The following is a 27,876-nucleotide window of genomic DNA, read 5'->3' on the forward strand; positions in this document are numbered from 1 at the left end:
GAGCGCACCACCGCTAACTAGCTAGCCATTTCACATCGGTTACATAGGCACTAACTCCGACCAACATGGTGGAGCAGAAAATAAGGTGTGTGGTTAACACAATTTTAGTATATGTTATTCGTTTTCTTCTATGAGATAATCTTGTGTTAACCTCAGACCTTATTTTAGGAGTTTATTTTTAAAAAACATATTCTTTCGCCATTCATTTTTCCCATATGGCTGAGCGAACCAGGTCACAGATTTCTGGGTTTTAGGACTACACGCAAAGACAGAAACTCTCTGCTCACCCTTGCAATTCTCATTCATGCCACAAGGTGGTAGACTATACGGAGCGCTTCAAATTAAAATACTTCCGGATTCATGCGCCATGGGGAGTTTCCCCATAGCGCTGACGTCATCCATGTATCCCATCTCTTGGTTTTAATATCTATGGCTTCACAGCGTTGTTTCTGAAATCAGGAAGATGGGTTTGGAATCGTCGAAATGGGCTATAATATTCTTAGTTTGTTGGCTTTACAAAAGTAAGTTGACCCTTTGTTTATAATACTAGCTACATGCGTTCAGTTACCTATAATTACCGTTTTAGTTTGGCTTAGCAAGTTTCCTCTTTGTTGGGGTATTGCATTGGCTATTTCCATTGTAACTCGCAGCTAACGTTACTGTAAACGGTATAATAGTTAGCTTATAGCCCAAGGCTATATCTAGATTCTAGCCAGTTACAACGAGTATAATTACCGTTTTAGTTTGGCTTAGCAAGTTATAATTTGTTAGGTTATTGCATTGACTATTTCCATTGTAACTCACAGCTAACGTTACTGTAAACGGTATAGTAGTTAGCTTATAGACCAAGGCTATATCTAGATTCTAGCCAGTTACAACGATGTTGCTGACAGTGAGGTCATATTTTTTACCCCATTGCACTCTTCGGCAAACACAATTATGTTGCTAGTTTGTTGAAGTCACGTATGAGGTGCACTTAGCTAGCTTAGCCAACTGGCTAGTTAACACGATTGTGAAACTGATATCTACTGATAGCTCGTGATCTTAAGTCAAGCAGTGAGTGGGCGGCTATACAGGCTTCAGGATGAAATCTCATTGGATGTGTAGCAATATGGTTAGGTGTCTTGGGGATGGGAATACATCACTACAGAAACTGGCCACTTCAATTGTATTTTTCTTTTGTCTTTCAGATGTGAGCTGTAACTCTGTTGAGCAGAAGATTTATGTGGAGCTGAATAACACTGTACCATGCGTTCGACTGCTCAATGCTACACATCAGATTGGCTGCCAGTGTGAGTGACATAGCATGCATGACACACACTGGATTTCTTTGTAGAAGGAATGTGGGTGTCATTTCCAGTGACTTTTTAAATAGACATTCTAATCCAAAATGTATTCAAATCTAATGGTTGCCAAAACCATCTCTCTAACCCCCTCCCAGAAATGAACCCAAGTACATATTGGTAAAAACATTTTTTTACGGTTGACTCTTTTACAATAGCATTTAAAATTTTAAAAAACATTAAACATGCCTAATACTCCTACCGTGGGGCACTTTCAAGATGCTAGAGAGCTCAACCTGTGAGACTGTGTGTGTGCGTGTAAGATGACGCTGCAGTGCATAGCAGCTGTTTTACGGGCTCCTGACCAATTCTGATAAGTTTATATACAGTCAAGTCAAGTTTGTACACACCTACTCATTCCAGGTTTTTTAAATACAAAACTATTCTATGTTGTAGAATAATAGTGTAGACATCAACACTATGAAATAACACACATGGAATCATGTAGTAACCAGAAAAGTGTTAAACAAATCCAAATATATTTTATATGTGAGATTCTTCAAAGTAGCCACCCTTTGCCTTGATGACAGATTTGCCCCCTGTAAACATAAGCAAGGCCTTTTCTGTATCCAAAAGGGGCTACTTTCCCGTAATTCCATATTTTTTTTTTTTTTTTTTCCATTTTTTTTTTCCCATTTTATTTAACCAGGTAAGCCAGTTCTCATTTACAACTGCGACCTGGCCAAGATAAAGCAAAGCAGTGCAACACAAACAACAACAACAGAGTTACACATGGAATAAACAAACGTACAGTCAATAACACAATAGAAACATCTATATACAGTGTGTGAAAATTAAGTCAAATTAGCGAGGTAAGGCAATAAATACTTATTTTCCACCATAATTTGCAAATAAATTCATTAAAAATCCTACAATGTGATTTTCTGGATTTTTTCCCTCATTTTGTCTGTCATAGTTGAAGTGTACCTATGATGAAAATTATAGGCCTTTTATCTTTTTAAGTGGGAGAACTTGCACAATTGGTGGCTGGCTAAATACTTTTTTGCCCCACTGTATGGGGCTTTGGTGACGAAACGGATGGCACTGTGATAGACTGCATCCAATCTGCTGAGCAGAGTGTTGGAGGCTATTTTGTAAATGACATCGCCGAAGTCAAGGATCAGTAGGTTAGTCAGTTTTACGAGGGTATGTTTGGCAGCATGTGTGAAGGATGCTTTCTTGCGAAATAGGAAGCTGATTCTAGATTTAATTTTTGGATTGGAGATGCTTAATAGGAGTCTGGAAGGAGAGTTTACAGTCTATCCAGACACCTAGGTATTTGTAGTTGTCCACATATTCTAAGTCAGAGTCATCCAGAGTAGTGATGCTAGGCAGGCGGGCAGGTGCGGCCAGCGATCGGTTAAAGATCATGCATTTAGTTGTACTTGCATTTAATTGAAGTTGGAGGCCGCTGAAGGAGAGTTGTATGGCATTGAAACTCGTCTGGCGGATAATTAACAGTGTCCCAAGAAGGGCCATGGTGTCGTCTGTGTAGAGGTGGATCAGAGAATCGCCAGCCGCAAGAGCGACATCATTGATGTGTACAGAGAAAAGAGTCGGCCCAAGACTTGAACCCTGTGGCACCCCCATAGACTGCCAGAGTTCCCGGACAACAGGCCCTCCGATTTGACACACTGAACACTGTCTGAGAAGTATTTGGTGAACCAGGCAGTCATTTGAGAAACCGAGGCTATTGAGTGTGCCGATAAGAATGTGGTGATTGACAGAGTCGAAAGCCTTGGCCAGGTCGATGAATACGGCTGCACAGTATTGTATTTTGTCGATAGGACATTGAGCGCGGCTGAGGTGCACCCTTGACCAGCTCGGAAACCAGATTGCATAGCGGCGAAGGTACGGTGGGATTCGAAATGGTCCGTGATCTGTTTGTTAACTTGGCTTTCGAAGACCTTTAGAAAGAGAGAGGTTGAACAGGCTTGTAATAGGGGTTGCAACAATTGAGGTGGATAATTTTAGAAAGAGAGGGTCCAGATTGTCTTGCCCAGCTGATTTGTAGGGGTCTAGATTTTGCAGCTCTTTCAGAACATCAGCTATCTGGATTTGGGTGAAGGAGAAATGGGGGAGGCTTGGACAAGTTACTGTGGGGGGTGCAGAGCTGTTGACCGGGGTAGGGGTAGCCAGGTGGAAAGCATGGCCAGCTGTTGAAAAATGCTTACTGAAATTCTCGATTATCATAGATTTATCGGTGGTGACAGTGTTTCCTAGCCTCAGTGCAGTGGGCAGCTGGAAGGAGTATTGGTTCCTAACTTCCCTGAAAGGTTGCATATCGCGGGGGCTATTCGATGCTAATGCAGTACGCCACAGAATGTTTTTGTGCTGGTCAAGGGCAGTCAGGTCTGGAGTGAATCAAGGGCTATATCTGTTCCTGGTTCTACATTTTTTTGAATGGGGCATGCTTATTTAAGATGGTGAGGAAAGCACTTTTAAAGAATAACCAGGCATCCTCTACTGACGGAATGAGGTCAATATCTTTCCAGGATACCCAGGCCAGGTCTATTAGAAAGGCCTGTTCGCTGAAGTGTTTTAGGGTGCTTTTGACTGTAATGAGGGGTGGATGTTTGACCGTGGACCCATTACGGACGCAGGCAATGAGGCAGTGATCGCTGAGATCCTGGTTGAAGACAGCTGAGAGAAAATGTTGCAGTTTTTCAATAACTTTTTTTCTGCAATTCTACACATTTTGCCATGACTAATTTTGTGTTTTTATGTTCAAACAACAAAATCAACAAGGACTCCAATTTGGGCCTGTGGCCTGCGTGCCCGGTTGGTTATCAGTCCATGCCAATAGTACTCCTAAATTCATAGTCTATTTTATTGGTTTCATTGTTTTAGCTTTTATTTTGGTGATTTCTAGCTCTTAAAAGTTTAGATTATAAAAAATATATAAAGGTCAATTATCTTTTCTACAAGCTTTCTGACAAGTTTTAGTCTTAAGTTTGCACTGAATGCATTTTCCCCTCCTGAAATTTTTTTACATTTTTTTTTTAATGTGTGTGGCGACAACAATTTAGCAGCAGCGGTGTGCCACTGCTAAATTAATACAGGGGAAACACTGACTGATTTCTATCCAAGCTGTACTTGTTGTTATGCTGGAATACAGATTAAAGATTTGCATACTAAGACAAGCGTTTTTTCTATCCTGTGTGTCAGCCTCGATATCAGGTGATACAGGTGTGATCCATGTCTTGGATTCTGAGGCAGATCTGGAATGGCCTTTGAGCAAAGGACCCAATCCTCCTTATATGGTTCTGTTGGAATCATCCCTCTTCACCAGGTAGGCTATACACACAGCCAAAAACATTTAACACAGTCAGTGAGTGAGTATCGTTCATCACAGCCGCACAATGATATGATCCATGTCCTAGTAGCCGCGTCACGCTCAAGGATTGTCTTCTCTCGACAGGTCCATCATGATGAAGATGAAGAATGAATCCAACAGGGTAGCTGGGGTTGCAGTGGTGGTCCCAAATACTAGCCCACCAGAGTTCTCGCCACACACGACATGTCCCAATGAGAACACAGGTAGGTGGATCAGACGTTAGGACTCCAGTCTGTCAAAATGACTACAGTACCAGTCAAAAGTTTAGACACACCTACTCATTCAAGGGTTTAAAAATATATATATATTATTAAATATTTTCGACATTGTAGAATAATAGTGAAGACATCAAAACTATGAAATAACACATGGAATCATGTAGTAACCAAAAAAGTGTTATATTTGTGTTTCCTCAAAGTAGCCACTCTTTGCCTTGATGACAGCTTTGCACACTCTTGGCATTCTCTCAACAAGCTTAATGATGTAGTCACCTGGAATTAATTTAATTTAACAGGTGTGCCTTGTTAAAATTTAATTTGTGGAATTTCTTTCCTTAATGAGTTTGAGCCAATCAGTTGTTGTGACAAGGTAGGGGTGATATACAGAAGATAACCCTATTTGGTAAAATACCAAGTCCATATCATGGCAAGAACAGCTCAAATATGCAAAGAGAAACAACAGTCCATTACTTTAAGATGTGAAGGTCAGTCAATCTGAAAAATTTGAAGGACTTTGAACATTTCTTCAAGTGCAGTCACAAGAACCATCAAGCGCTATGGTGAAACTGGCTCTCATGAGGACTACTGCAAATGATACGTTCATTAGAGTTACCAGCCTCAGAAATTGCAGCCCAAATAAATGCTTCACAGAGTTTAAGTAACAGACGCGTCTCAACATCAACGGTTCAGAGGAGACTGCGTGAATCAGGCCTTCATGGTCGAATTGCTGCAAAGAAACCACTACTCAAGGACACCAATAAGAAGAAGAGACTTGCTTGGACAAAAAACCTGAGCAATGGACATTAGACTGGTGGAAATCTGTCCTTTGGTCTGATGAGTCCAAATTTGAGATTTTTGGTTCCAACCACTGTGTCTTTGTGAGATGCAGAGTAGGTGAGCGGATTATCTCCGCATGTGTAATTCCCACCGTGAAGCATGGAGGTGTGATTGTGTCGTGCTTTGCTGGTGACACTGTGATTGATTTCGAATTCAAGGGACACCTAACCAGCATGGCTACCACATCATTCTTCAGCCATTTCCCCATCCCATCTGGTTTGTGCATAGTCCCACTATCATTTGTTTTTCAGCAGGACAATGACCCAACAAACCTCCAGGCTGTGTGTGGGCTATTTGACCAAGAGGGAGAGTGAGGGAGTGCTGCATTAGATGACCCGGCCTCCACAATCAGCCGACCTCAACCCAATTTGAGATGGTTTGGGATGAGTTGGACCGCAGAGTGAAGGAAAAGCATCCAACAAGTGCTCAGCATATGTGGGAACTCCTTCAAGACTGTTGGAAAAGCATTCCAGGTGAAGCTGGTTGAGAGAATGTCAAGAGTGCAAAGCTGTCATCAAGGCAAAGGGTGGCTACTTTGAAGAATCTAAAATATGATTGGATTTTACACTTTTTTTTGGTTGCCTTCACATGTCTTCACTATTAGTGTACAATGTAGAAAACAGTCCAAATAAAGACAAACTGTTGAATGAGAGATGTGTCAACTTTTGACTGGTACTGTATGTGTTCTTTTCTAACTGGGGTGCTTTTTAAACGTAATTTGTTTTACTTGGTTTACTTTTTCCTCAGGTGTATACTCCGACAACTATGGTCCTAATTTGGCACACTGTAACACTACTGTATGGAACCCTCGGGGGAACGGTCTATCCTATGAGGAATTTGACTTCCCTGTCTTCTCCTTGAAAGAAGACAACGAAACAGAGTTCATCAAACAGGTGAGGGATCACTTCAAGCTGTCACAACCCAGTCAGGATTAATATGTCACTTAATGACCATTAACTGTCTATCCGAAGAACTTTCTACAGTAGTTCTGTGTATTGAAACTGTACCCTTCATTCTGATAAATGTGTCCACTCTACTTGCAGTGCTACTTGGACCATAATCGTGCAGTGAACGGCAGTGCCCCGCAGTACCCTCTGTGTGCCATGCAGCTCTTCTCCCACATGCACGCAGTCACCAATACTCCAACCTGCATGAGACGCAACGACATCAACTTTAGCATCAACCCAGGTACACAAACAGCCATTGTCGTTAGCAGAGATACATTATTGTTAGAGCCATGCTTTTTAGGCACTTTGCTTTTACCAGTATTTCCAGTTTTATCCGCGAGGTTTGCTGCAGGTAGAAAATCCTAGCAAACGTTCTTTAATTGTCTCCAATCAATCAAGGAATCTCTGGTTGTGCTTCTGTTTTTGGTGGGGGCAGTGCCGGTCCTGGACTTTCTGCCGCCCTAGCCGAGACAAAATCTGACGCTCCCCCCTCATAGGCCTATGCTACAAATTAAACACAATTTTTAACACATCTGGTTAGTAGGCTATATAATCTGTTCAATGTCAATAACAGCCTAATATTTTCAATCTGATTACATTGATAAAATCACCAATGCCCTGGACCTTCTGCCGCCCTAGGCGAGACAAAAATAATTAGACATCCTTATGAAGCATGGCACTTTCAAAAGTTACCTTTGCACCCAGACAGAGCCTCTACTGATGCAGAAAACTGTAAGCCTTAACTGCTGGCTACTCGTTCGTTGTATAACCCAACAACAGAAGTGCTTCCCTAAAAGCTGCTTGGGTTTAAACAAACATCTCTTTTCAGAAGAGAAAAGCTCAATTAATAGGGACAGAATAGCAAAGTCCATTTTAAAAAATCTCCTCGAATATTATAGGCGCAGTTTAGCTTCAGATTGTCATCGAGAGGAATCAATATATCCCCATATGCATCGGAGTCATGTCTTTCGCAGGCATTTTAGAGCGTGTTTCTACCATAAGGCATCACCGAGTTAAGCATTGTTATAAACTCAGCAAAAAAAGAAACGTCCTCTCACTGTCAACTGTTTATTTTCAGCAAACTTAACATGTGTAGATATTTGTATGAACATAACAAGATTCGACAACTGAGACATAAACTGAACAAGTTCCACAAACATGATTAACAGAAATTGAATAATTTGTCCCTGAACAAAGGGGAGGGGTCAAAATCAAAAGTAACAGTCAGTATCTGGTGTGGCCACCAGCTGCATTAAGTACTGCAGTTCATCTCTTCCTCGTGGGCTGCACCATATTTGCCAGTTCTTGCTGTGAGATGTTACTGCACTCTTCCACCAAGGCACCTGCAAGGTCCCGGACATTTCTGGGAGGAATGGCCCTAGCCCTCACCCTCCGATCCAACAGGTCCCAGACGTGCTCAATGGGATTGAGATCCGGGCTCTTTGCTGGCCATGGCAGAACACTGACATTCCTGTCTTGCAGGAAATCACGCACAGAACGAGCAGTATGGCTGGTGGCATTGTCATGCTGGAGGGTCATGTCCGGGTGAGCCTGCAGGAAGGGTTCCACATGAGGGAGGAGGATGTCTTCCCTGTAACGCACAGCATTGAGATTGCCTGCAATGACAAGAAGCTCAGTCCCATGATGCTGTGACACACCGCCCCAGATCATAACGGACCCTCCACCTCCAAATCGATCCCGCTCCAGAGTATAGGCCTCGGTGTAACGCTCATTCCTTCGACGATAAACGCAAATCCGACCATCTCCCCTGGTGAGACAAAACCGCGACTCGTCAGTGAAGAGCACTTTTTGCCAGTCCTGTCTGATCCAGCGACGGTGGGTTTGTGCCCACCATCGCGACGTTGTTCCCGGTGATGGTGGGATTCTGCGTTCCTGGTGTAACTCAGGCAGTTGTTGTTACCATCCTGTACCTGTTCCGCAGGTGTGATTCTGTGCAGGTGTTACACGTGGTCTGCTACTGCGAGGACGATCAGCTGTTCGTCCTGTCTCCCTGAAGCGCTGTCTTAGGCGTCTCACAGTACAGACATTGCAATTTATTGCCCTGGTAATATCTGCAGTCCTCATGCCTCCTTGCAGCATGCCAATGGCACATTCACGCAGATGAGCAGGGACCCTGGGCATCTTTCTTTTTTGTGTTTTTCAGAGTCAGTAGAAAGGCCTCTCTAATGTCCTAACTGTGGCCTTAATTGCCTACCCTCTGTAAGCTGTTAGTGTCTTAATGACCGTTCCACAGGCGCATGTTCATAAAAATGTTTATGGTTCATTGAACGAGCATGGGAAACTGTGTTTAAACCCTTTACAATGAAGATCTGTGAAGTTATTTGGATTTTTATGAGTGATCTTTGAAAGACAGGGTCCTGAAAAAGGGACGTTTCTTTTTTTGCTGAGTTAAGAATGCTTGATATAACCTGGATTCGTTTATGTATTCATTTCAAAATATAAAGGAAACAACAGATACCCTTTGTTAAAGGAAAGGGCAAAAAGGATATGTGATACCCTCACTTAATTCAAGCCCTGGTTTTAGTCAAACACCAAGCCCCTTCCAGACACTGAGCCATGCACCGATTAAATACCTACTTGGCTGTACCGACATCTATGGATAGGATAATTGTCTGTCAAACAGGTAGGCTTACCACATATTTTTTGGAAGATGAAGAAATAAGCTCCAGTTATATTTAACCCCTTGCGTCAGAGTTACAATGTTGGGATCACTGTGTAACCTACTACCTATAGTAGGAAAACACGTTTCTTATGAATGATATCCCAACTGTTATCACACATGGCACGACCCCATAATTGTTCAAATAAAAATAACACTTATATTTAACATTTTAATATTTCTGTAGAACTGTAAAACAGAGTCAGATAATTTGAGCTTTGGAAAGGAGTGCTTTCATAAATGCATGGCGGGCCTCGTTTCACTGGAGCAGTGTAAAATAAGCTTTATGCTTATGGCCCAGCCTTAATGAATTTTGTTTATTTACGTATGGAATTTGATTGTCCAGTTTCAATCATTTTATTTATTTAGTCTCCACCTAGAGTGGCCTCTTTCCTCTGCGGTGGTGCTGCATAGCAGTCAGCGATGTTTTCTCTCGGTAGCTGTCCATGGTCCTGAAATCAAATCATCTGAGTTTGCTTAGACACCAGCCTGATCTCCAGCTCCTTCCACCTCTGGAAACTATCTAGGTGGTCATGCGACTTCTGATGTCAGCTGAAGTGGCACAGATTCTTCCAGTCCCCGGTTCCATCCCTTACCAGCGCAGATTTGCACTTGTGTGAAAAGTTTCTAGCAAAAACCGGAGGCTCCATCGTTTTGCTTAGAATAGACAAGCCTTGGTCTCTCCACTCTCTCCCTGTTTGCCATTCTCCTATTTTAGTGGGCCACCGAAAACCTTCGTTGCCCCTCATCTCTTGTGAAATTCCCCTCCTTATCCTGATGTGGCCCAGCCTGCTCTAACATATCCCGTAAAGGTCCATTCATATATTTTGGTCACTCACCGGGATCTTTTATGTTTTTTGTCTGGGAGTCAGATTTAGCAGCAGCACCACCACTGTCATCAGGGATGGGGAGCGACTAATCTAAGTCTGGGTCCAAGATAGTAGGGTCTTCACTGGCGTTGTTTGGAGGTGTGGCTAGGCCTGGTGCGACCACCTGTTCTTGTTCAGCCAGCGAGCTTTCATCATCGGTGGAAGTGCATGGCTCAGACTCCCCCGGGTTGTCCTATTCGCTGCTAGAATCAGCGAACGGGGGCTCGTCGTTCTCGGCGAATGAGTGGCCTGTCCTTGTAGGCTTGTCATTCTCCACACCGGCTGATGGACATTGCTGCACACTGATACATTTCACCAGCAAATTTATTTTGTGCCTATTTTCTCAGTTTTAAAAAAATATTTGCTTCCTGATAGTTTTTGTCTCTTAGACATGGTAGTAAATTGTTTAAATCTCTATAGCTAAAATTATATCCACTAGTAGTGGACAGGCTAGGTTAGGCTACTGCCTTAATCACTAATCGTCTTCATCACATACAAACATAAAAGAGTCGTTTAATTGGCAGATATATTTTTTATATTTTTATAGATGTTTCACAATTGGATAATCCCATATAAACACACACATCCCAATAGCTACCAGGGATAGTGGGAGCGAACTTCAGGAGAAGCGGAAATGGAGCGGGGGCGGGAACTGCAGCTGGGCTGGTGGCTGGGGTGCCGCGGGCAGTGTGGTAGCCGATCGGGGGCACCGGAGGCCGGCAGCCAATTGTCAAGATGCCACCCCAAATTCAAGTGCCGCCAGAGGCAGCGGCCTAATCTTGCCTAATGGGAGGAGGGATCGGATTGGTGGGTGGCGCATAATTAGCCCAGCGTCGTCCGGGTTAGAGGAGGGTTTGGCCGGGGTAGGCCGTCATTGTAAAATAAGAATTTGTTTGTAACTGACTTGCCTAGTTAATTAAAAATTAAATTGCCTAAAGGTGTCAGCATGTTCTAGTTCAACTGGTCGTGCGGGTGCGTCCACGTGCACCATCGTACGCATGTTGATTTTGTCCAAAAGCGATCAGGACACGAAGGTTGAAATATCAAAACGAACTCTGAACCAACTATATTAATTTGGTGGTAGGTCAAAACGCATGAAACATTCATGGATAGCTAGCTAGCTTGCTGTTGCTAGCTAATTGTTCCTGGGATATAATCATTGGGTTGTTATTTTACCTGAAATGCACAATTAATCCACAGATTAAAGGGTAATCTAGTTAGTTCATAGTAATCTCTCCTCCTTTAGTCTTCTTCTTTGGACTTTATATGGCGGTTGGCAACTTTAAGGTGCATTACCACCACAAACTGGACTGGAGTGTGGACCTCAGTTTGTCATATATGCTCCTAATGAGATGGGAGAGGCGGGACTTGCACCACATCAAAAATAGAACCAAGTTCTATTTTAGCGGCTGGCTACGCAGACTCTCGTTAACGCACGGGAGCTGTTTGGCTAAAATGATTGAATAGCATGTGTGTAAATCTATTGTGTGTGAGCGGTGTGGTCAGCATTGTTTGGTGCAGAATTTTCAATTAAAAAATTTGCTTGGAAACGAGTCGTCTCTCGTTGAATGACAACAGACTTTGATCATGAGTGGGGATTCTTCAGTAATCAGACAAAGGGGCTTTGGATACCAATTTCTGATTGCCTCAACAACAAAGAAATGTGTGCCCAAACTGCTGAAAAAAAGCCTTACCAAAGTTCAAAGCTAACAAAATCGTCACAACATATACCTCTTCCGAACTGTATCGGCTGGGAAGCATGCAGACGTCTTAAGCCATGGAAGGCGTAGCCCCCCCAAACACACACGTACAACCAGACATTTGTTGATTGCTTGTCTCAATTCAATGAATGTGTGTAAATGTGGAAGGCGTATATCTGCAGCTCTTAATCACACAAAGCCTGCTGCAAACCTAGTAGATAATGCTGGAAATAATGGTAAAAGGCAGGTATAAAATTATTGTGTATATGTGAATAGTTAGTATACACATTCTGTCATGTACACTGAGTGAAAAGCTATGATTCACCAGGTAAAAGCTATGATCCCTTATTGATGTCACCAGTTAAATCCACTCCAATCAGTGTAGATGAAGGGGAGGAGACATGTTAAAGAAGGATTTTTAAGCATTGAGACATGGATTGTGTATGAGGGTGAATGGGCAAGACAAAAGATTTAAGTGCCTTTGAACGGGGTGTGTCAAGAACTGCAACACTGCTGGTTTTTCACAGTTTCCCGTGTGTATCAAGAATGGTCCACCACCCAAAGGACATCCAATCAACTTGACACAACTGTGGGAAGCACTGGAGTCAACATGGGCCAGCATCCCTGTGGAACGCTTTCGACACCTTGTAATCCATGCCCCAAAGAATTGAGTCTCTTCTGAGGGCAAAACGGGTATATCTTAATATTAGGAAGGTGTTCCTAATGTGCTGTACACTCAGTGTATATCTCACCCACATATCTACCTCTCACAGAGATGGTGTGTGACCCTCTGGGTGATTATAATGTTTGGGGTTCCATCCGGCCCTATAACGACACCGTCTTCGGCCACAAGGAGAACGAGAGCGTTGTTATAGCAGCAGCCAGGGTGAGTGACACAAAGGCCTGCCTCACTCTTACACATCTTGTCACATGTTCACAGATGTTTTAATGCTGTGTTCATAACCAAGTGGAAAGGTGGTAATTACCAGTTGGAAATACCAGTTGGATGCTTTGAGCTCGTTGAGAAACCCAATTGTCTAATGGCCAACAAGCTACATCAACAATAAACTAAAAGTACAGCTATCATGCTTGTAAAAAAAAGAAAATGTGTTCAAACCCCATGTTATTAGATTGCTTATTAGAAATATTGTTTTGTTATGTTTAACTGCTGAAAATTCTGTTATTGTGGCCATTTCCTTAGTAGGTGAGGTCAGCATGTGGAAGAAGTCGGAGCTCAGAGATGACAGACGAGTTTCCCACTAGTAATTACGAGTTGTAGGGGTGTTCAAGTGGATTTTTCCCAGTCATATGTGATAAATACCACCTTCCCTCTTGGTTATGAACGCAGCATAAGCCGTTTGGAATTTATGCAAAACGGTATACAAGATGAGCCACATTCCTGTGTGTGGTATACAAATTTATTTGATTTAAGGAGGTTAACTGCTTTGGTAAAAAAAAAAAAATTCTTGTTTGGAGTTCATGAGTGATTGACTGGACACCTTGCACTCTCCGTTTTTGTAGCTGGACAGCAGGGCATTTTTCTGGGAGGTTTCAACTGGAGCAGAGGGAAGTATCTCAGGGTTTGTCACTCTGCTTGCTGCTGCCCAGGCACTGCGTGAAGTCACTCAAGAGGCCCCTCCCACACGGAATATCCTCTTTGCCTTCTTCCAAGGGGTGAGTTCCTTCTGTCTCCCTAAGCAAGTTAGTCTAGTATGTGTCGATTAGGTACATGAGTCCCATGTGGTCACTACCAAATAGCAGTATTGTTTAGTGTTGTACTATATGAGCGAGGATGTTGATCGCTTATTCCTCTCTTTCAGGAAACCTTTGACTACATTGGCAGCTCTCGGATGGTTTACGACATGGAGAACGGCAAGTTTGTGATAGACTTGGACAATATTCACTCAGTACTAGAGATTGGTCAGGTAAGGACATGCGTATACAGTCTCATTGAATACTCAAACACACGCAGGCATCTTTTTACAAAACACATGGGTATACAATCAACCGATACTGAGTGATGGATCTTTTATGTTATTTGTAAGGTGGCCGTGCATAGTGGCACCAACCTCTTTCTTCACTCAGACCCTGTGTCCAGGAGGAACAACACTGTCAATGACGAGGTGAGGGAGGAATTATTTTCTTCTTTCTTTGTGCCTCTTACCTGGGCCGGCTGTTTTTTTTCTATACTCTTTATTATCCTTTCTCTCAACCCACTTTTCCCAACCTCTTACTCTGTTTCAGGTTAAGAATCTTGTGAACAATTTACAGTCCTCCACGGCTGGGCTCAGCTTCTTATTGGTTGAGCCTAATGTCTCTCAGCCACTCCCGCCCTCCTCCCTCCAGCGTTTCCTGCGAGCTCAGCCAATCCCAGGGATTGTGCTTGCAGACCACGAATCCGCTTTCAACAACAGGTGAGTCAGCGTTTGACTGTGGTCTGTCGTTGCTGTTCATTTTTATTACGGCAATATTAAGCTTGCCTGATTTCTTCATTAGTAGTGAGGAGTGTTCTGTCCTGTTTGCCCATGCACAGGTACTATGAGAGTTTTTACGACAACGCTGCTAACCTGAACCTGACTTATCCATCTGACTTGAGTCCAGAGGAACAGCTGGAGTTTGTGACTGATACTGCAAAGGTATTCTTACCAGAGCAATCCCATTGATCCATCCGTTGCAGTAGGTACAGTTGCCTTTACATTGTGATCCATTGTTACAATAATGTATTCTCCCTCCCTCCCTCTACTCTTTCAGTCCCTTACTGATGTGGCTACGGTGGTTGCACGTGCTCTCTACAAGCAGGCCGGGGGAGACGAGTCCCGAGGCAACAACATCAAAGCAGACCCCAGAATAGTGAGACCCGACGAATTACCTGTTCAGCTGTTGTACATGTCAAACTGATCAGTCATACTGTTATAGTCTATTATTTTCTATGACTGTCAATATTTCTGTTAACATAAGTCACTTGTTCATTCTCAGCATGTTTTTTGGAACAGTAAGCAGAATTATTTGGCCTAACACTCAATCTCTCTCTCAGGTTACACAGATGCTGTATGGGTTTCTGGTTAGTTCCAACAACAGTTGGTTTCAGGCAGTGATGGCCCCAGAACTAAAGAACATTCTCAGTGAGTTTTAGTTCACACTAGGAAACACCCTTTAACACACCCTTTAACATAAACACACAGGCAGATATGGAGCATGTGTACATGTTTACTAGTCAGACACACTTGCATCCATAAAGAAGGTATTGGGGTACTTGGGTCTTCATTGCTTTGTATTTTTCTGTCTCCTAGAGCCCAGCCCACCAGAGTACTATGTTGGTGTTGCCATGTCTTCCACTCCAACTCGTCTGGTCCAGTACCTCCTGGCCAATTTAACTGGAGCAGCCACCAACCTCACCCAGAGTCAGTGCCAGAAGCCAGATGAGCTGCCGAACGAGAGCAGACAGGTAGGTGTGCCGCTGGATCTGTCTGTCTGTGTGCAGATGGATAGTGTCTGTCTGTGTGCAGATGGATAGTGTCTGTCTGTGTGCAGATGTATAGCGTATCACTGTTTACATCGGAAAAAGAAAAAAAATAGTGTTTATTTGTACACTATGGTGCTGGAATCCCACCACACTCTCATTCACTGTTTCTCTCGCAGATGTACTCCTATCTCTGGGTTCAGGGCATTGTCCCACCCAACAGTACCGAGAGGGATTCTTTCTGCGTACGTGCATCGGTACGCCTGACCAAAGCAGTGTCCCCTGCCTTCGAGCTCGGAGAGTATGCTTCCAAAGACTATTCCACGTGGACAGAATCACGGTGGAAGTTCATCAAAGCTCGAATTTTCCTAGTAGCGAGCCGGGACTTGGAGGTAAAACTGCAGTCTTCTTACCTTCCAGGATCCACATCTGTTTAATCAATTACAGTTGTGTTGCTTAGGTTCAAGTGATTTCTGTTTGAACCAATTATCATGTTTAGGTAGGGAAATCGTGTCAAATTCATTGACGAGTACAATCATGTTTTTTCTCCTACAGTATTCACCTCTTCCTCTTAATTTGTCTCGCATAGATGCTGACCTTAGGTGTGGGAGTGGCTGTGTTGTTCACATCCCTACTGGTGACATACTTCATCAGCACTAAGGCAGACGTCCTCTTCAGCTCCACGAGGGAACCCGCTAGCGCCGCCTATTGATTACCTCCAGGCGTTTTAACCTGTGACCAGTGACCACTACTCTCCCAACCAAGCAGGAACAAACAGCATTTTTCTTTAAAGTTTTTTTTATTTTATTTTTTACACACGATAGGCAGACAGGCAAAAAAGTTAAGCGGAATAGATTGTTTTATGTGTGTGAGCCTGATGGACTTACACAGATGAGGTTTAACACAACTGGAATTGACTGGCCCGGATGCATCCGGACTCATCAGGGTCAGATTGCACTGGTCTATGCCAGTGTAAAAGATGTTCATATTCATTTTTTTGTTCAGTCAAATAATGTTTTGTTTACTGTATCATGGAAGTAGGCGTTAAGCTTTGTTTGAATGTGTGTGCTTGCTTGCGTGCAGTGTGTGTAAGTGGGAGGTGAGTGAGTGCTTGCAAGCGTGTGCAAGTGTATATGTTGAGGATGCGGTTGTAGTATGTGCAGTACCTTTCTTTTCTCTGTCTGTAGTATACTGATCTGTAATTTCCACTACAGCTGTGTTCACACAGGCAGCCCAATTCTTATATTTACATATCTTTTCACGTCAGATCTTTTTCAGAGCTGATCTCATTGGTCAAAAGACCAATTAGTGAAGAAAATATCAGAATTGAGTGTCTGAACACATCCTGATATGCATTAAAATGTGTATATCAAAATGGTATTTTATTTTGTTTGCAGTCTATAAAAATCTACTTTGTTATTTTAAATCTATTAATAATTTGCAGGATTATGCCCAGAGGTTTTTATGTATTGATGGAAATGTCAAATGATACGGGGTGTGTTTGTAAGAAGGTGATCTCTGACCAATTGGGGAATAAATGTGATTATTGCCTTTAACTAAATAAACATGGCTTTTCCAATCCTCTCGTGTTGCTTCTCTACTATTTCCAGGCACGTGGTGTAGTACATGGCTTGGTATGTTTTCTTCTTCTGAGTAGTAGTTCTACATAAGGGGCCTACAATAGGCTACTACATCAGCCTTGAGGTTCCATAATAATAGAGGGGGGGTTACAGTTATTGCAAAATCCTGAGAACTTTCAATAAATTCCTTGGTTTTACAGAAATCCTGGTTGGAGTTTTCTGGATTTCCTGTTTATTCCCTTCTAGTTGCAAGAATCCACCAACCAGGAATTCTGGAACCCTAGCTACAGTTGAGGATTACTGTTCTCCTTGCAGCAGGGTATTATGCAGCACGAGCATGGATTTTTAAAACTTTTAAAACTTTTAAAATTTTTCAAAATAGGAGTCCCCTGAAAATACAACTTCAGGAATAACTCATTATTTTTAGGTCTACTGCAGTACAACTGTTTTTCACAGCATTGCAACCACCTTAAAAAAAAAGTGAATAGATCATTTGACATGATTTTAATTTTATTGTATAGCAGTATCTGTAAGTTATGGTCTAGGCTTAATCGAAAGAAATACATTTTCAATAAAATACATATGTAATTGGAATTACTCAAGAGTCTGCAAAACTTAATTGTCTCTTGTGCTGACCAACTGGTTTAATTTACTGCAATGCAGTATACTATATGAATTACATATTGGCTTATAGAGAAAAAACTATTCTATGTGCCAAAGTTAGAGGGGTTGGGAATACTCTGTATGGTCTGTAGAATCGATTTATGGTGTTATTTCATAGGGGACCGTGGTCTAAATACCCAGCAGCACTTTCCACTCCACCCATTCCATGTGCCACAATGCAATACTCTGTATTTGAAACACCAAAAACATTTTGGGCTGTAGATAGAAAGTAGAGGCCAGCTGTGCAGTTTTACAGCTAATTTGTTTTACAGCTAATTTCCTTTTTATTCCACCCATTTTGCCAATTTAAAGCTGATTTCCTGTCATTCGACACATTTTGTAATGACTTATGCCATGTTAATGATATGTTGTTGATCCATCCAGTTTTCTCCTATCACAGCCATTAAACTCAACTGTTTTACGGTCAGTATTGTCCTCATGGTGAAATCCCTGAGTGGTTACTGTCTTGTTTTGCACTTTGTACAAAATAATAAAATGCAGTACTACAGGATATTTCTTAACGTAGGTCTTTATTATTACTTGCATGTTCACTTATCTCCAACCATGATCAACTGCCATGACCTAACCATCTGGGTGGTCTTAACCAATCATAGCACGGTATGATACGGCGGTAAAATGCATCCAATTATAATTCAGTATGTTTCCACATATGAAAATTACATCCCCTTCTTTTAAAACAAATAAAATGTTTACATATTCTAAGCGTTTCTTTTGAAAACATGCTCTGCAGTTTGAACTCAAGGTAAGGAACCATTTATATTGCATACTACACCAACTGTATCAACATAAACTCTGAAACAATGATCCAACATACTGTTACTTTTCGAACAAGGGATTCTCAGCAACTCAGCTTTCACAGTAGAAATTGCATCTTAACATTTCAAACAAATACAATTACCAAAGTATTTCAAGTGAACTTTCAATAACACGTTTACAGTCTGGAACTCTTTTAGGGCAGCGGTCCGCCTACACCCTTTGACATTTCACAGGCCTAGCTAGGATAGCTCTGGGCTTGACCTCTCTTCCTGACCTTGTGCTATATGATGCTGAGCATGCTTCTGTGTCAGTCAACAGCTCTTGTGGTGTTGTAGGTAAGTATGGTTGGTGTATGTTGTGCTGTGTGTGTGTTTAGTCCATCACGCTCTCTTTCAGGGGAACAGTTCATCTCATCAGTGTGTTGTTCTTTTGTGTTCAGTAGATGACGACGATTGCGGCGGTACACCGCTCCTTCTGCGGTGCGGACGTGATATGAACGTTCAGTGTCAGCTGGCTGGATGACGACTGCTGGCTTCCAGAGGCCATGCTCCTGGATTCTAACTGACTCTCCGTCGATCAGTGGTGGCTGGCAGCTGACCTGTCGTAGTATCGCTTTTGTTGTTGTCTTTGTGCACATTTTTCATGCATTTCCTTGTAGCTTGACGATCTCAGGTTGCAGCTGCTGGTTGATGCTGGGAAGGTTTGAGCGAAGTCCACGGCTCATCAAACAGCTGGGCTGGTGATTTGAAGTTGTCAACAAGAAGTTAAGTATACTTTTACTCATTAACTTATTTAAGCTTGCCATAACAAAGGGTTGAATACTTATTGACCCAAGACATTTAAGCTTTTTAGTTTGAATGAATTTGTAAAAATAAATTTAAAAAATGGGGTATTGTGTGTAGGCCATTGACAAAAACGCTAAATTTAATCCATTTTAAATTCAGGCTGTAAGACAACAAAACGAGGAGTGTGAATACTTTCTGAAGGCAATGTAACAAGAGACAAATTCACAACCAATTTTGAAATTGCATCTGGTGTATTCTAGTTTTTTATAAATATTTTTTTATTTCCCCATCCACTAATCCCCCTCTTCGGAGGACACATATTTTTGTGTTTGATTTGTTTTTACAGCTTTTCAGCTACATATACATACTTTTTAATACAAATTTCACATACATGGTACTTTTATATAAAGCAATCCCATAACAACAATACAATACCGAACATAAAGTATTTAATCCCACCCCTCAGTCACTCTCAGCCCATCCCACCTATCACCATAGACCTCAGCTCTTTAATCCCACCCCTCAGTCACTCTCAGCCCATCCCACCTATCACCATAGACCACCCTCGTTTGGTTTCCATGTGCCATATATTTTTCGAATGTGCTGTGATGTTTTACATACATTTTGAACTTTTCTAATTGCATAGTATCCACAGATTGTGAGGTAAAGATGAAAACCTTTCCAAAGCGCATTATTATATTTTTGATTGATTGACTTTTGCTTGATTTTAAGTGAATGACGTGATTTTTTAAAAACCATTTCTGAACCTGTGACCAGAAACAAGCTGCATAGGAGCAACACCAGAATAAATTATCAGTTGGAGTCATTAATTAATACTCCTTTTTCAACCACTCCACAAATTTCTTGTTAACAAACTATAGTTTTGGCAAGTCGATTACGACATCGACTTTGTGCATGACACAAGTAATTTTTCCTAGAATTGTTTACAGACAGATTATTTCACTTATAATTCACTGTATCACAATTCCAGTGGGTCAGAAGTTTACATACACTGAGTTGACTGTGACTTTAAACAGCTTGGATAATTCCAAAAAATGATGTCATGGCTTTAGAAGCTTCTGATAGGCTAATTGACATCATTTGAGTCAATTGGAGGTGGACCTGTGGATGTATTTCAAGGCCTACCTTCAAACTCAGTGCTTCTTTGCTTGACATCATGGGAAAATCAAAAGAAATCAGCCAAGACCTCAGAAATAATTTGTAGACCTCCACAAGTCTGGTTCATCCTTGGGAGCAATTTCCAAACACCTGAAGGTACCACGTTCATCTGGACAAACAATAGTACGCAAGTATAAACACATGGGACCACACAGTCGTCATACCGCTCAGGAAGGAGACGTGTTCTGTCTCCTAGAGATTCATGTATTTTGGTGCGAAAAGTGCAAATAAATCCCAGAACAAAAGCAAAGGACATTGTGAAGATGCTGGAGGAAACAGGTACAAAAGTATCTACAGCCACAGTATAACATTTTATTTGTCACAAGCGCTGAATACAACAGGTATTCCCTTAGAGTGAAATGCTTACTTACAAGCCCTTAACCAACGACACAATTTTAAGAAAATCCCTAAAAAAAAAAAATAAGAAAACAGTAAGAGATAAGAAAAACGAATAATTAAAGAGCAGCAGTGAATAACAGTAGCGGGGCTATATACAGGGGGCACCGGACCAGAGTCAATGTGTGGGGGCACCGGTGTCGAGGTAATTGAGATAATTATGTACATACAGGTAGGGTTGTTAAAGTGGATAGTAACACAGATAATAACAGCGAGTAGTAGTGGGGGGGTGAAAATAGTCTGGGTAGCCAGTTGATTAGCTGTTCAGAAGTCTCATGGCTTGGGGGTAGAAGCTGTTTAGAAGCCTCTTGGACCTAGACTTGGCACTCCGATACCGCTTGCCGTGCTGTAGCAGAGAGAACAGTCTATGACCAGGGTGGCTGGAGTCTTTGACGATTTTTAGGGCCTTCCTCTGACACCGCCTGGTATAGAGGTCCTGGATGGAAGGAAGCTTGGCCCCGGTGATATACTGGGCCGTACGCACTACCCTCTGTAGTGCCTTGCGATTGGAGGCCGAATAGTTTCCATACCAGGCAGTGATGCAACCCGTCAGGATGCTCTCGATGGTGCAGCTGTAAAATCTTTTGAGGATCTGAGGACCCATACCAAATCTTTTCAGTCTGGGGGAATAGGTTTTGTCGTGCCCTCTTCACGACTGTATTGGTGTGCTTGGACCATGTTAGTTTGTTGTTGATGTGAACGCCAAAGAACTTGAAGCTCTCAACCTGCTCCACTACAGCCCTGTCGATGAGAATGGGGCGTGCTCAGTCCTCTTTTTCCTGTAGTCCACAATCATCTCCTTTGTCTTGTCATGTTGAGGGAAAGGTTGTTGTCCTTGCACCACATGGTCAGGTCGCTGACCTCCTCCCTATAGGCTGTCTCATCGTTGTCAGTCATCAGACACTGTTGTGTCATCAGCAAACAAAAGATGTTCCTTTTGTCCAGGTGGGAAAGGGCAGTGTGGAGTGCAATAGAGATTACATCCTCTGTGGATCTGTTGGTGCGGTATGCAAATTGGAGTGCGTCTAGGGTTTCTGGGATAATGGTGTTGATGTGAGCCATGACCAGCCTTTTAAAGCATTTCATGGCTACAGATGTGAGTGCTACGGGTCGGTAATCATTTAGGCAGATTACCTTAGTGTTCTTGGGCACAAGGACTATGGTGGTCTGCTTGAAATATATTGGTATTACAAACTCAGACAGGGAGAGTTTGAAAATGCCAGTGAAGACACTTGCCAGTTGGTCAGCGCACGCTCAAAGTACACGTCCTGGTAATCTGTCTGGCCCAGCGGCCTTGTGAATGTTGACCTGTTTAAATGTCTTACTCACATCGGCTGCGGAGAGCGTGATCACACAGTCGTCCAGAACAGTTGATGCTCTCATGCATGTTTCAGTGTTACTTGCCTCGAAGCGAGCATAGAAGTGATTTAGTTAATCTGGTTGGCTCATGTCACTGGGCAGCTCTCGGCTGTGCTTGCCTTTGTAGTCTGTAATAGTTTGCAAGCCCTGCCACATCCGACGAGCGTCAGAGCCAGTGTAGTAATATTCGATCTTAGTCCTGTATTGACGCTATGTCTGTTTGATGGTTCGTCAGAGGGCATAGCGGGATTTCTAATAGGCTTCCAGGTTAGAGTGCCGCTCCTTGAAAGTGGCAGCTCTACCCTTTAGCTCAGTGCGAATGTTGCCTGTAATCCATGGCTGCTGGTTGGGGTATGTACGTACGGTCACTGTTGGGACGACGTCCTCGATGCACTTATTGATAAAGCCAATGACTGATGTAGTGTGCTCCTCAATGCCATTGGAAGAATCCCGGAATATATACCAGTCTGTGCTAGCAAAACAGTCCTGTAGTTTAGCATCTGCTTCTTCTGACCACTTTTTTTACAGACCGAGTCACTGGTGCTTCCTGCTTTAATTTTTGCTTGTAAGCAGAAATCAGGAGGATAGAGTTATGGTCAGATTTGCCAAATGGAGGGCAAGGCTTTGTAAACCTTTGTACGCGTCCTGTGTGTGGAGTCGAGGTGATCTAGAATTTTTTTACCTCTGGTTCCACATTTAACATGTTGATAGAAATTCAGTAAAACTGATTTAAGTTTCTCTGCATTAAAGTCACCGGTTGGAATGCTGCCTCTGGATGAGCGTTTTCCTGTTTGCTTATGGCGGAATACAGCTCATTTAGTGCGGTATTAGTTCCAACCCCGCTCTGTGGTGGTATATAGATGGCTACGAAAAAACCAGATGAAAACTAACTTGGTAAATAGTGAGGTCTGCAGCTTATCATAAGATACTCCACGTCAGGCGAGCAAAACTTTGAGACTTCCTTTGATATTGTGCACCAACTGTTGTTTAAATAAATGCATACAGTAGGCCCCTGCCCCGTGTCTTACCAGAGGCTGCTGTTCTGTCTTGCCTATAGAGTATAACCCGCCAGCTCTATGTTCTTAATGTCATCGTTCATCCACGACTCGGTGAAGCATAAAATATTACCGTTTTTAATGTCCCGGTGGTAGGATATACATGCTTTCAGTTCGTCCCATTTATTTTCTATAAATAATCCTTGATAGAATGCACTTGCGCTTATTTTAGTGCCTCTATGGCTTTGCTATAGTTTACCTCTTATATTCCTACTTTTACGGGAGTGTCAGAAACAACGGATGACATTTCAATGGCTCTGTTTCTATGCCGCTCTCTCCACGGTGTCCAGAGTGTTTAGATTTCCTCACTCACGCCTCTGATATATGCCAATTTTCAATTCCAAGGTAGTGACTTACCCGGAGAGTAGTTATGGTATTTGTGCCTTTTAATTGGTCACGGCACCTGATACTTTGTATTTGAACCAATACTGAAGCGTCTGCCAATTTACTACTGGAGAATATGGGAGACCTAATGTCTCTGCTGCCCTTTATGATGAGTTCAGATTTTTGGGTGGCCCCCACCCCCATGAAAGTTGCCCATCCCTGGGCTAATGTAAGGGAATCACAGGACAATGGTAAGTGAACTGATTCACAACTCATGCCTCGTTCACGTGATCGTCGGAACTTCCTATTTCCTAGTTATTGTTTCATTCATGTGCTTCTGGTTGGAACATTTCTTCAACCAATAGCATTTTTGCTAGATTGATAACCTTTGTTGACCATTGACAAAATGGTCAAAGTAGTTGTCAGAATTTCTTTATTTTATATTTCGGTTGAAAAGGTAAAAGGTCAGTTATGAAACATCAGAATTAGGCAAATAATTTTTCTCTTGAGTTTCCCACTTCTAGGATAATTCCAATTTGGAGGGTCGTTCTGGTTAAACTTCCAATTCGGAACTAGGAATTTCTGAAAACTACGATAGCACGAGAACGCGGCATAAAGCTTGCAGCTGAACTGAAAGTTGTGTTAACATTGGTGGAGAATTGACTCCGACAAGGAAGTTTCACTTAAACGACCATCCAAATCGAAATTAACCTACAAGTGGGAAACTGACAATTCATGATGGTACTTAATTTGATTAATTTGCATAACATCAAGCACTACTTATATAGTGGTAATTGACATTTATTAATTGTAATATAGTGTTACTGCTTATATCTTAACGTTTTGTTGTTATTTTTTATTTAACCTTTATTTAACTAGGCAAGTCAGTTAAGAACACATTCTTATTTACAATTTACATTTACATTTAAGTCATTTAGCAGACGCTCTTATCCAGAGCGACTTACAAATTGGTGCATTCACCTTATGACATCCAGTGGAACAGTAGTGCATCTAAATCTTTTAAGGGGGGGGGGGTGAGAGGGATTACTTTATCCTATCCTAGGTATTCCTTAAAGAGGTGGGGTTTCAGGTGTCTCCGGAAGGTGGTGATTGACTCCGCTGTCCTGGCGTCGTGAGGGAGTTTGTTCCACCATTGGGGGGCCAGAGCAGCGAACAGTTTTGACTGGGCTGAGCGGACAATGAGGACCTACCAAAAGATAGAAGCCCTCCTGCGGGGAAGGGGGCTTGGGATTATAAAAAAATAAAAACATTATAAATATAGGACAAAACACACAACACTACATAAAGAGAGACCTAAGACAACAACGTAGCAAGGCAGCAGCACATAACAACACAGCATGGTAGCAACACAACATAACAACAACACAACATGGTAGCAACACAACATGGTAACAGCACAACATGGTAGCAGCACAAAACATGGTACAAACATTATTGGGCACAGTCAACAGCACAAATGTATTGTTGTCTCTACCTTCTTGACATCACACAAAGCAGCCACAACTGTCAGTAAGAGTGTCCATGATTGAGTCTTTAAATAAAGGGATAGAGATAAAATTGTCCAGTTTGAGTGTTTGTTGCAGCTCGTTCCAGTCGCTAGCTGCAGCGAACTGAAAAGAGGAGCAACCCAGGGATGTGTGTGCTTTGGGGACCTTTAACAGAATGTGACTGGTAGAACGGGTGTTGTATGTGGAGGATGAGGGCTGCAGTAGATATCTCAGATAGGGGGGAGTGAGGCCTAAGAGGGTTTTATAAATATTCCTCAACCAGTGTGTCTTGCGACGGGTATACAGAGATGACCAGTTTACAGAGGAGTATAGAGTGCAGTGATGTGTCCTATAAGGAGCATTGGTGGCAAATCTGATGGCCGAATGGTAAAGAACGTCTTGCCACTCGAGAGCACCCTTACCTGCCGATCTATAAATTATGTCTCCTGTGAGGGTTGAAAATATGCTTGGCCTATCAGGAGGGTGTCTGTGTGTGTTAGAAGTAACATTTTGCAACATATAGTGTGACTAGCGGAAAGGCTATGGCTAACCTTGGGTGTAGGCAGTTAGCATGAGTTATGGGGGACACATACAGAGCTTAGTGTTGTGAAAACAAACTGTCTTTTGTTAGACATGAACAAGAACCAGATGTGTGATAACGGTATCTAGGGTATGAGCGCATAGATATTCTACACAGCAACAGTTACATCTATCAACTGGAGCGCCTGGGGGGTTGGGACCAGCCTGTGCGCCAACGATAGGCTGAGTGTGTTTAAACCACGCTCAGTCTCTACTCTGTGACAGGCCAGCTCAGAAGCAGTATTTAAGAAGAAACTATTAGGGTGTTGGCTAGTTCTCTGTTCTGCCCTGCGTGATATTACAGCGAACCCGTATGTATATACGAAAATTGCATTTACCATTTATTGCTTAGCTAATAAAAGTACATAGTATACAATCGGTGACTCAGTGTCATAACTTGTTCTGATACCAGATTCGAATTGACGCAACCCTAACACTCCGTAATCTAGCATGGGTAGGATGGTCATCTGAATCAGGGTTAGTTTGGCAGCTGGGGTGAAAGAGGAGCGATTACGATAGAGGAAACCAAGTCTAGATTTAACTTTAGCCTGCAGCTTTGATATATGCTGAGAGAAGGACAGTGCACCGTCTAGCCATACTCCCAAGTACTTGTATGAGGTGACTACCTCAAGCTCTATAACCTCAGAGGTAGGTATAACACCTGTTATTCCCATGTAACAGATATTATATTATTTATCATTCCTTTCTGTACTTTCACTAATCACACACCTATTTAGAACTCCTGTGATTTGACATTACACCGAACAGGAAATGGCGTTGCTGAAATGTCAAATACCATAGGCTGAGACAAGCTAGTGTATGACTTGAAACATACTGTAAACGCAACATATATTCTGACAGCAATGCTGGGTTTAGTCAGCATAACCATTTTAGAGCCTCAGCAAATATCCGAATAACACTTTTCTAATATCATCGACAGCACTTAAAGTTTATTGATTGATGCACACAATTAACAGAAACTGAGTCAATTCAAAACTTTAGTTAGAGAAATTGCACATAAAAACACACTTCAGAGACATGGGTACTACATAATGCAGGACAAAGAAAAACACAAATGATCAGAAGTTTATGTTTCTTGATTGGAGTGACTGTATAATCTAGTGAAATTGAGCAGTTCTGTGCAAGTTCACTCTAAATGTGTTGGCTTTTGTGAACAGCTCATTTGTTTCCCAGGTTGAGGCAGCTTTCTAACTTCACGTCCTGACCTTAGTTCCTTTTTCATGTCTCTATTTTGGTTCAATTCATAATAAAAGATGAACACGTACCACTCTGTATCTTGGTCCTCACCTTCTTCAACCCACGACAGCCGTTACAATATATGTGGATACCAAAATATGTGTTAATTTCAAGTTTTCTGGAAAAAAATATGCATTATTTAAAGAAAGTGCAAGTGTGACAATATTTTTGTCCACGACCGACCATATGTAAATGTTATTATTTCAGTTTTATATTTTTAATAAATTTGCTAAAAAACGTTTGCTTTGTCATTATGGGGTATTGTGTGTAGATTGATGAGGGTAAAAAACAATTTCATCCATTTTAGAATAAAGTTGTAAAATAACAAAATGTGGAAATAATCAAGGGGTCCGAATAGTTTCTGAATGCACTGTAAAGTCTATTAAGATTTAAACAGGGAAATTCGTAATTAGAAAATGAACTTCAAATAAATCACGCGTTTTCTACACTTGTAAATGCAAAACATGCTTAACATGTGCTCACAACATGTGAAATTAAGAATACAGGCGCTTTATTCACCTGTTCATGCGAAAAGGGCATTAGAATGCTTGAATGTTCAGTATGGGGGATGATAAAGGCCTAAATTCAGCCTAGGCAACAGTTCCACCGTGTGACTGTTGCCTACCATTGAACATCTGACTGACATGACGATACAAACGCCTTACTAATGTCTGTGTGACACCTGCTCATAAAGTGCATAGATTATATTTGTTAATCAAATCTCAACCGTAAATGTTAGAAATTTACAGCTTTTTCCATGCAAGCCAACATTCTGATGTAACCACCTTGGGCTATAGTGTAGCCTATGGCTTGTGTATATCCAGTTATCACTCATGGTCTAGAAAACAAGACTACCCCTACATGCCATTGTACTGCAGGATATATTCATATTTTCCATTGTAATAGACTACCCCTACATGCCATTGTACTGCAGGATATATTCATATTTTCCATTGTAATAGTCTACCCCTACATGCCATTGTACTGCAGGATATATTCATATTTTCCATTGTAATAGTCTAC

The 27,876-nt window shown here is 42.0% G+C and overlaps 1 protein-coding gene across 1 annotated transcript; it reads left to right on the forward strand.

The window, feature by feature from the left end:
- Positions 1-391: 391 nt before the first annotated feature.
- ncstn (nicastrin) lies at positions 392-16,972 on the forward strand. The gene is made up of 17 exons (XM_029623103.2): positions 392-521; positions 1,191-1,292; positions 4,512-4,635; positions 4,765-4,883; positions 6,483-6,628; positions 6,779-6,923; positions 12,705-12,817; positions 13,453-13,605; positions 13,752-13,856; positions 13,977-14,054; positions 14,176-14,345; positions 14,465-14,567; positions 14,683-14,781; positions 14,966-15,053; positions 15,222-15,376; positions 15,571-15,783; positions 15,981-16,972. Exons 1-17 carry the CDS (start codon positions 464-466, stop codon positions 16,101-16,103), a joined length of 2,094 nt encoding a protein of 697 aa, XP_029478963.1. The 5' UTR covers positions 392-463; the 3' UTR covers positions 16,104-16,972.
- The last annotated feature ends 10,904 nt before the right edge of the window (positions 16,973-27,876 follow it).

This window comes from Oncorhynchus nerka, linkage group LG20, assembly GCF_034236695.1.
Source record: "Oncorhynchus nerka isolate Pitt River linkage group LG20, Oner_Uvic_2.0, whole genome shotgun sequence".
Lineage (NCBI taxonomy): Eukaryota > Metazoa > Chordata > Actinopteri > Salmoniformes > Salmonidae > Oncorhynchus > Oncorhynchus nerka.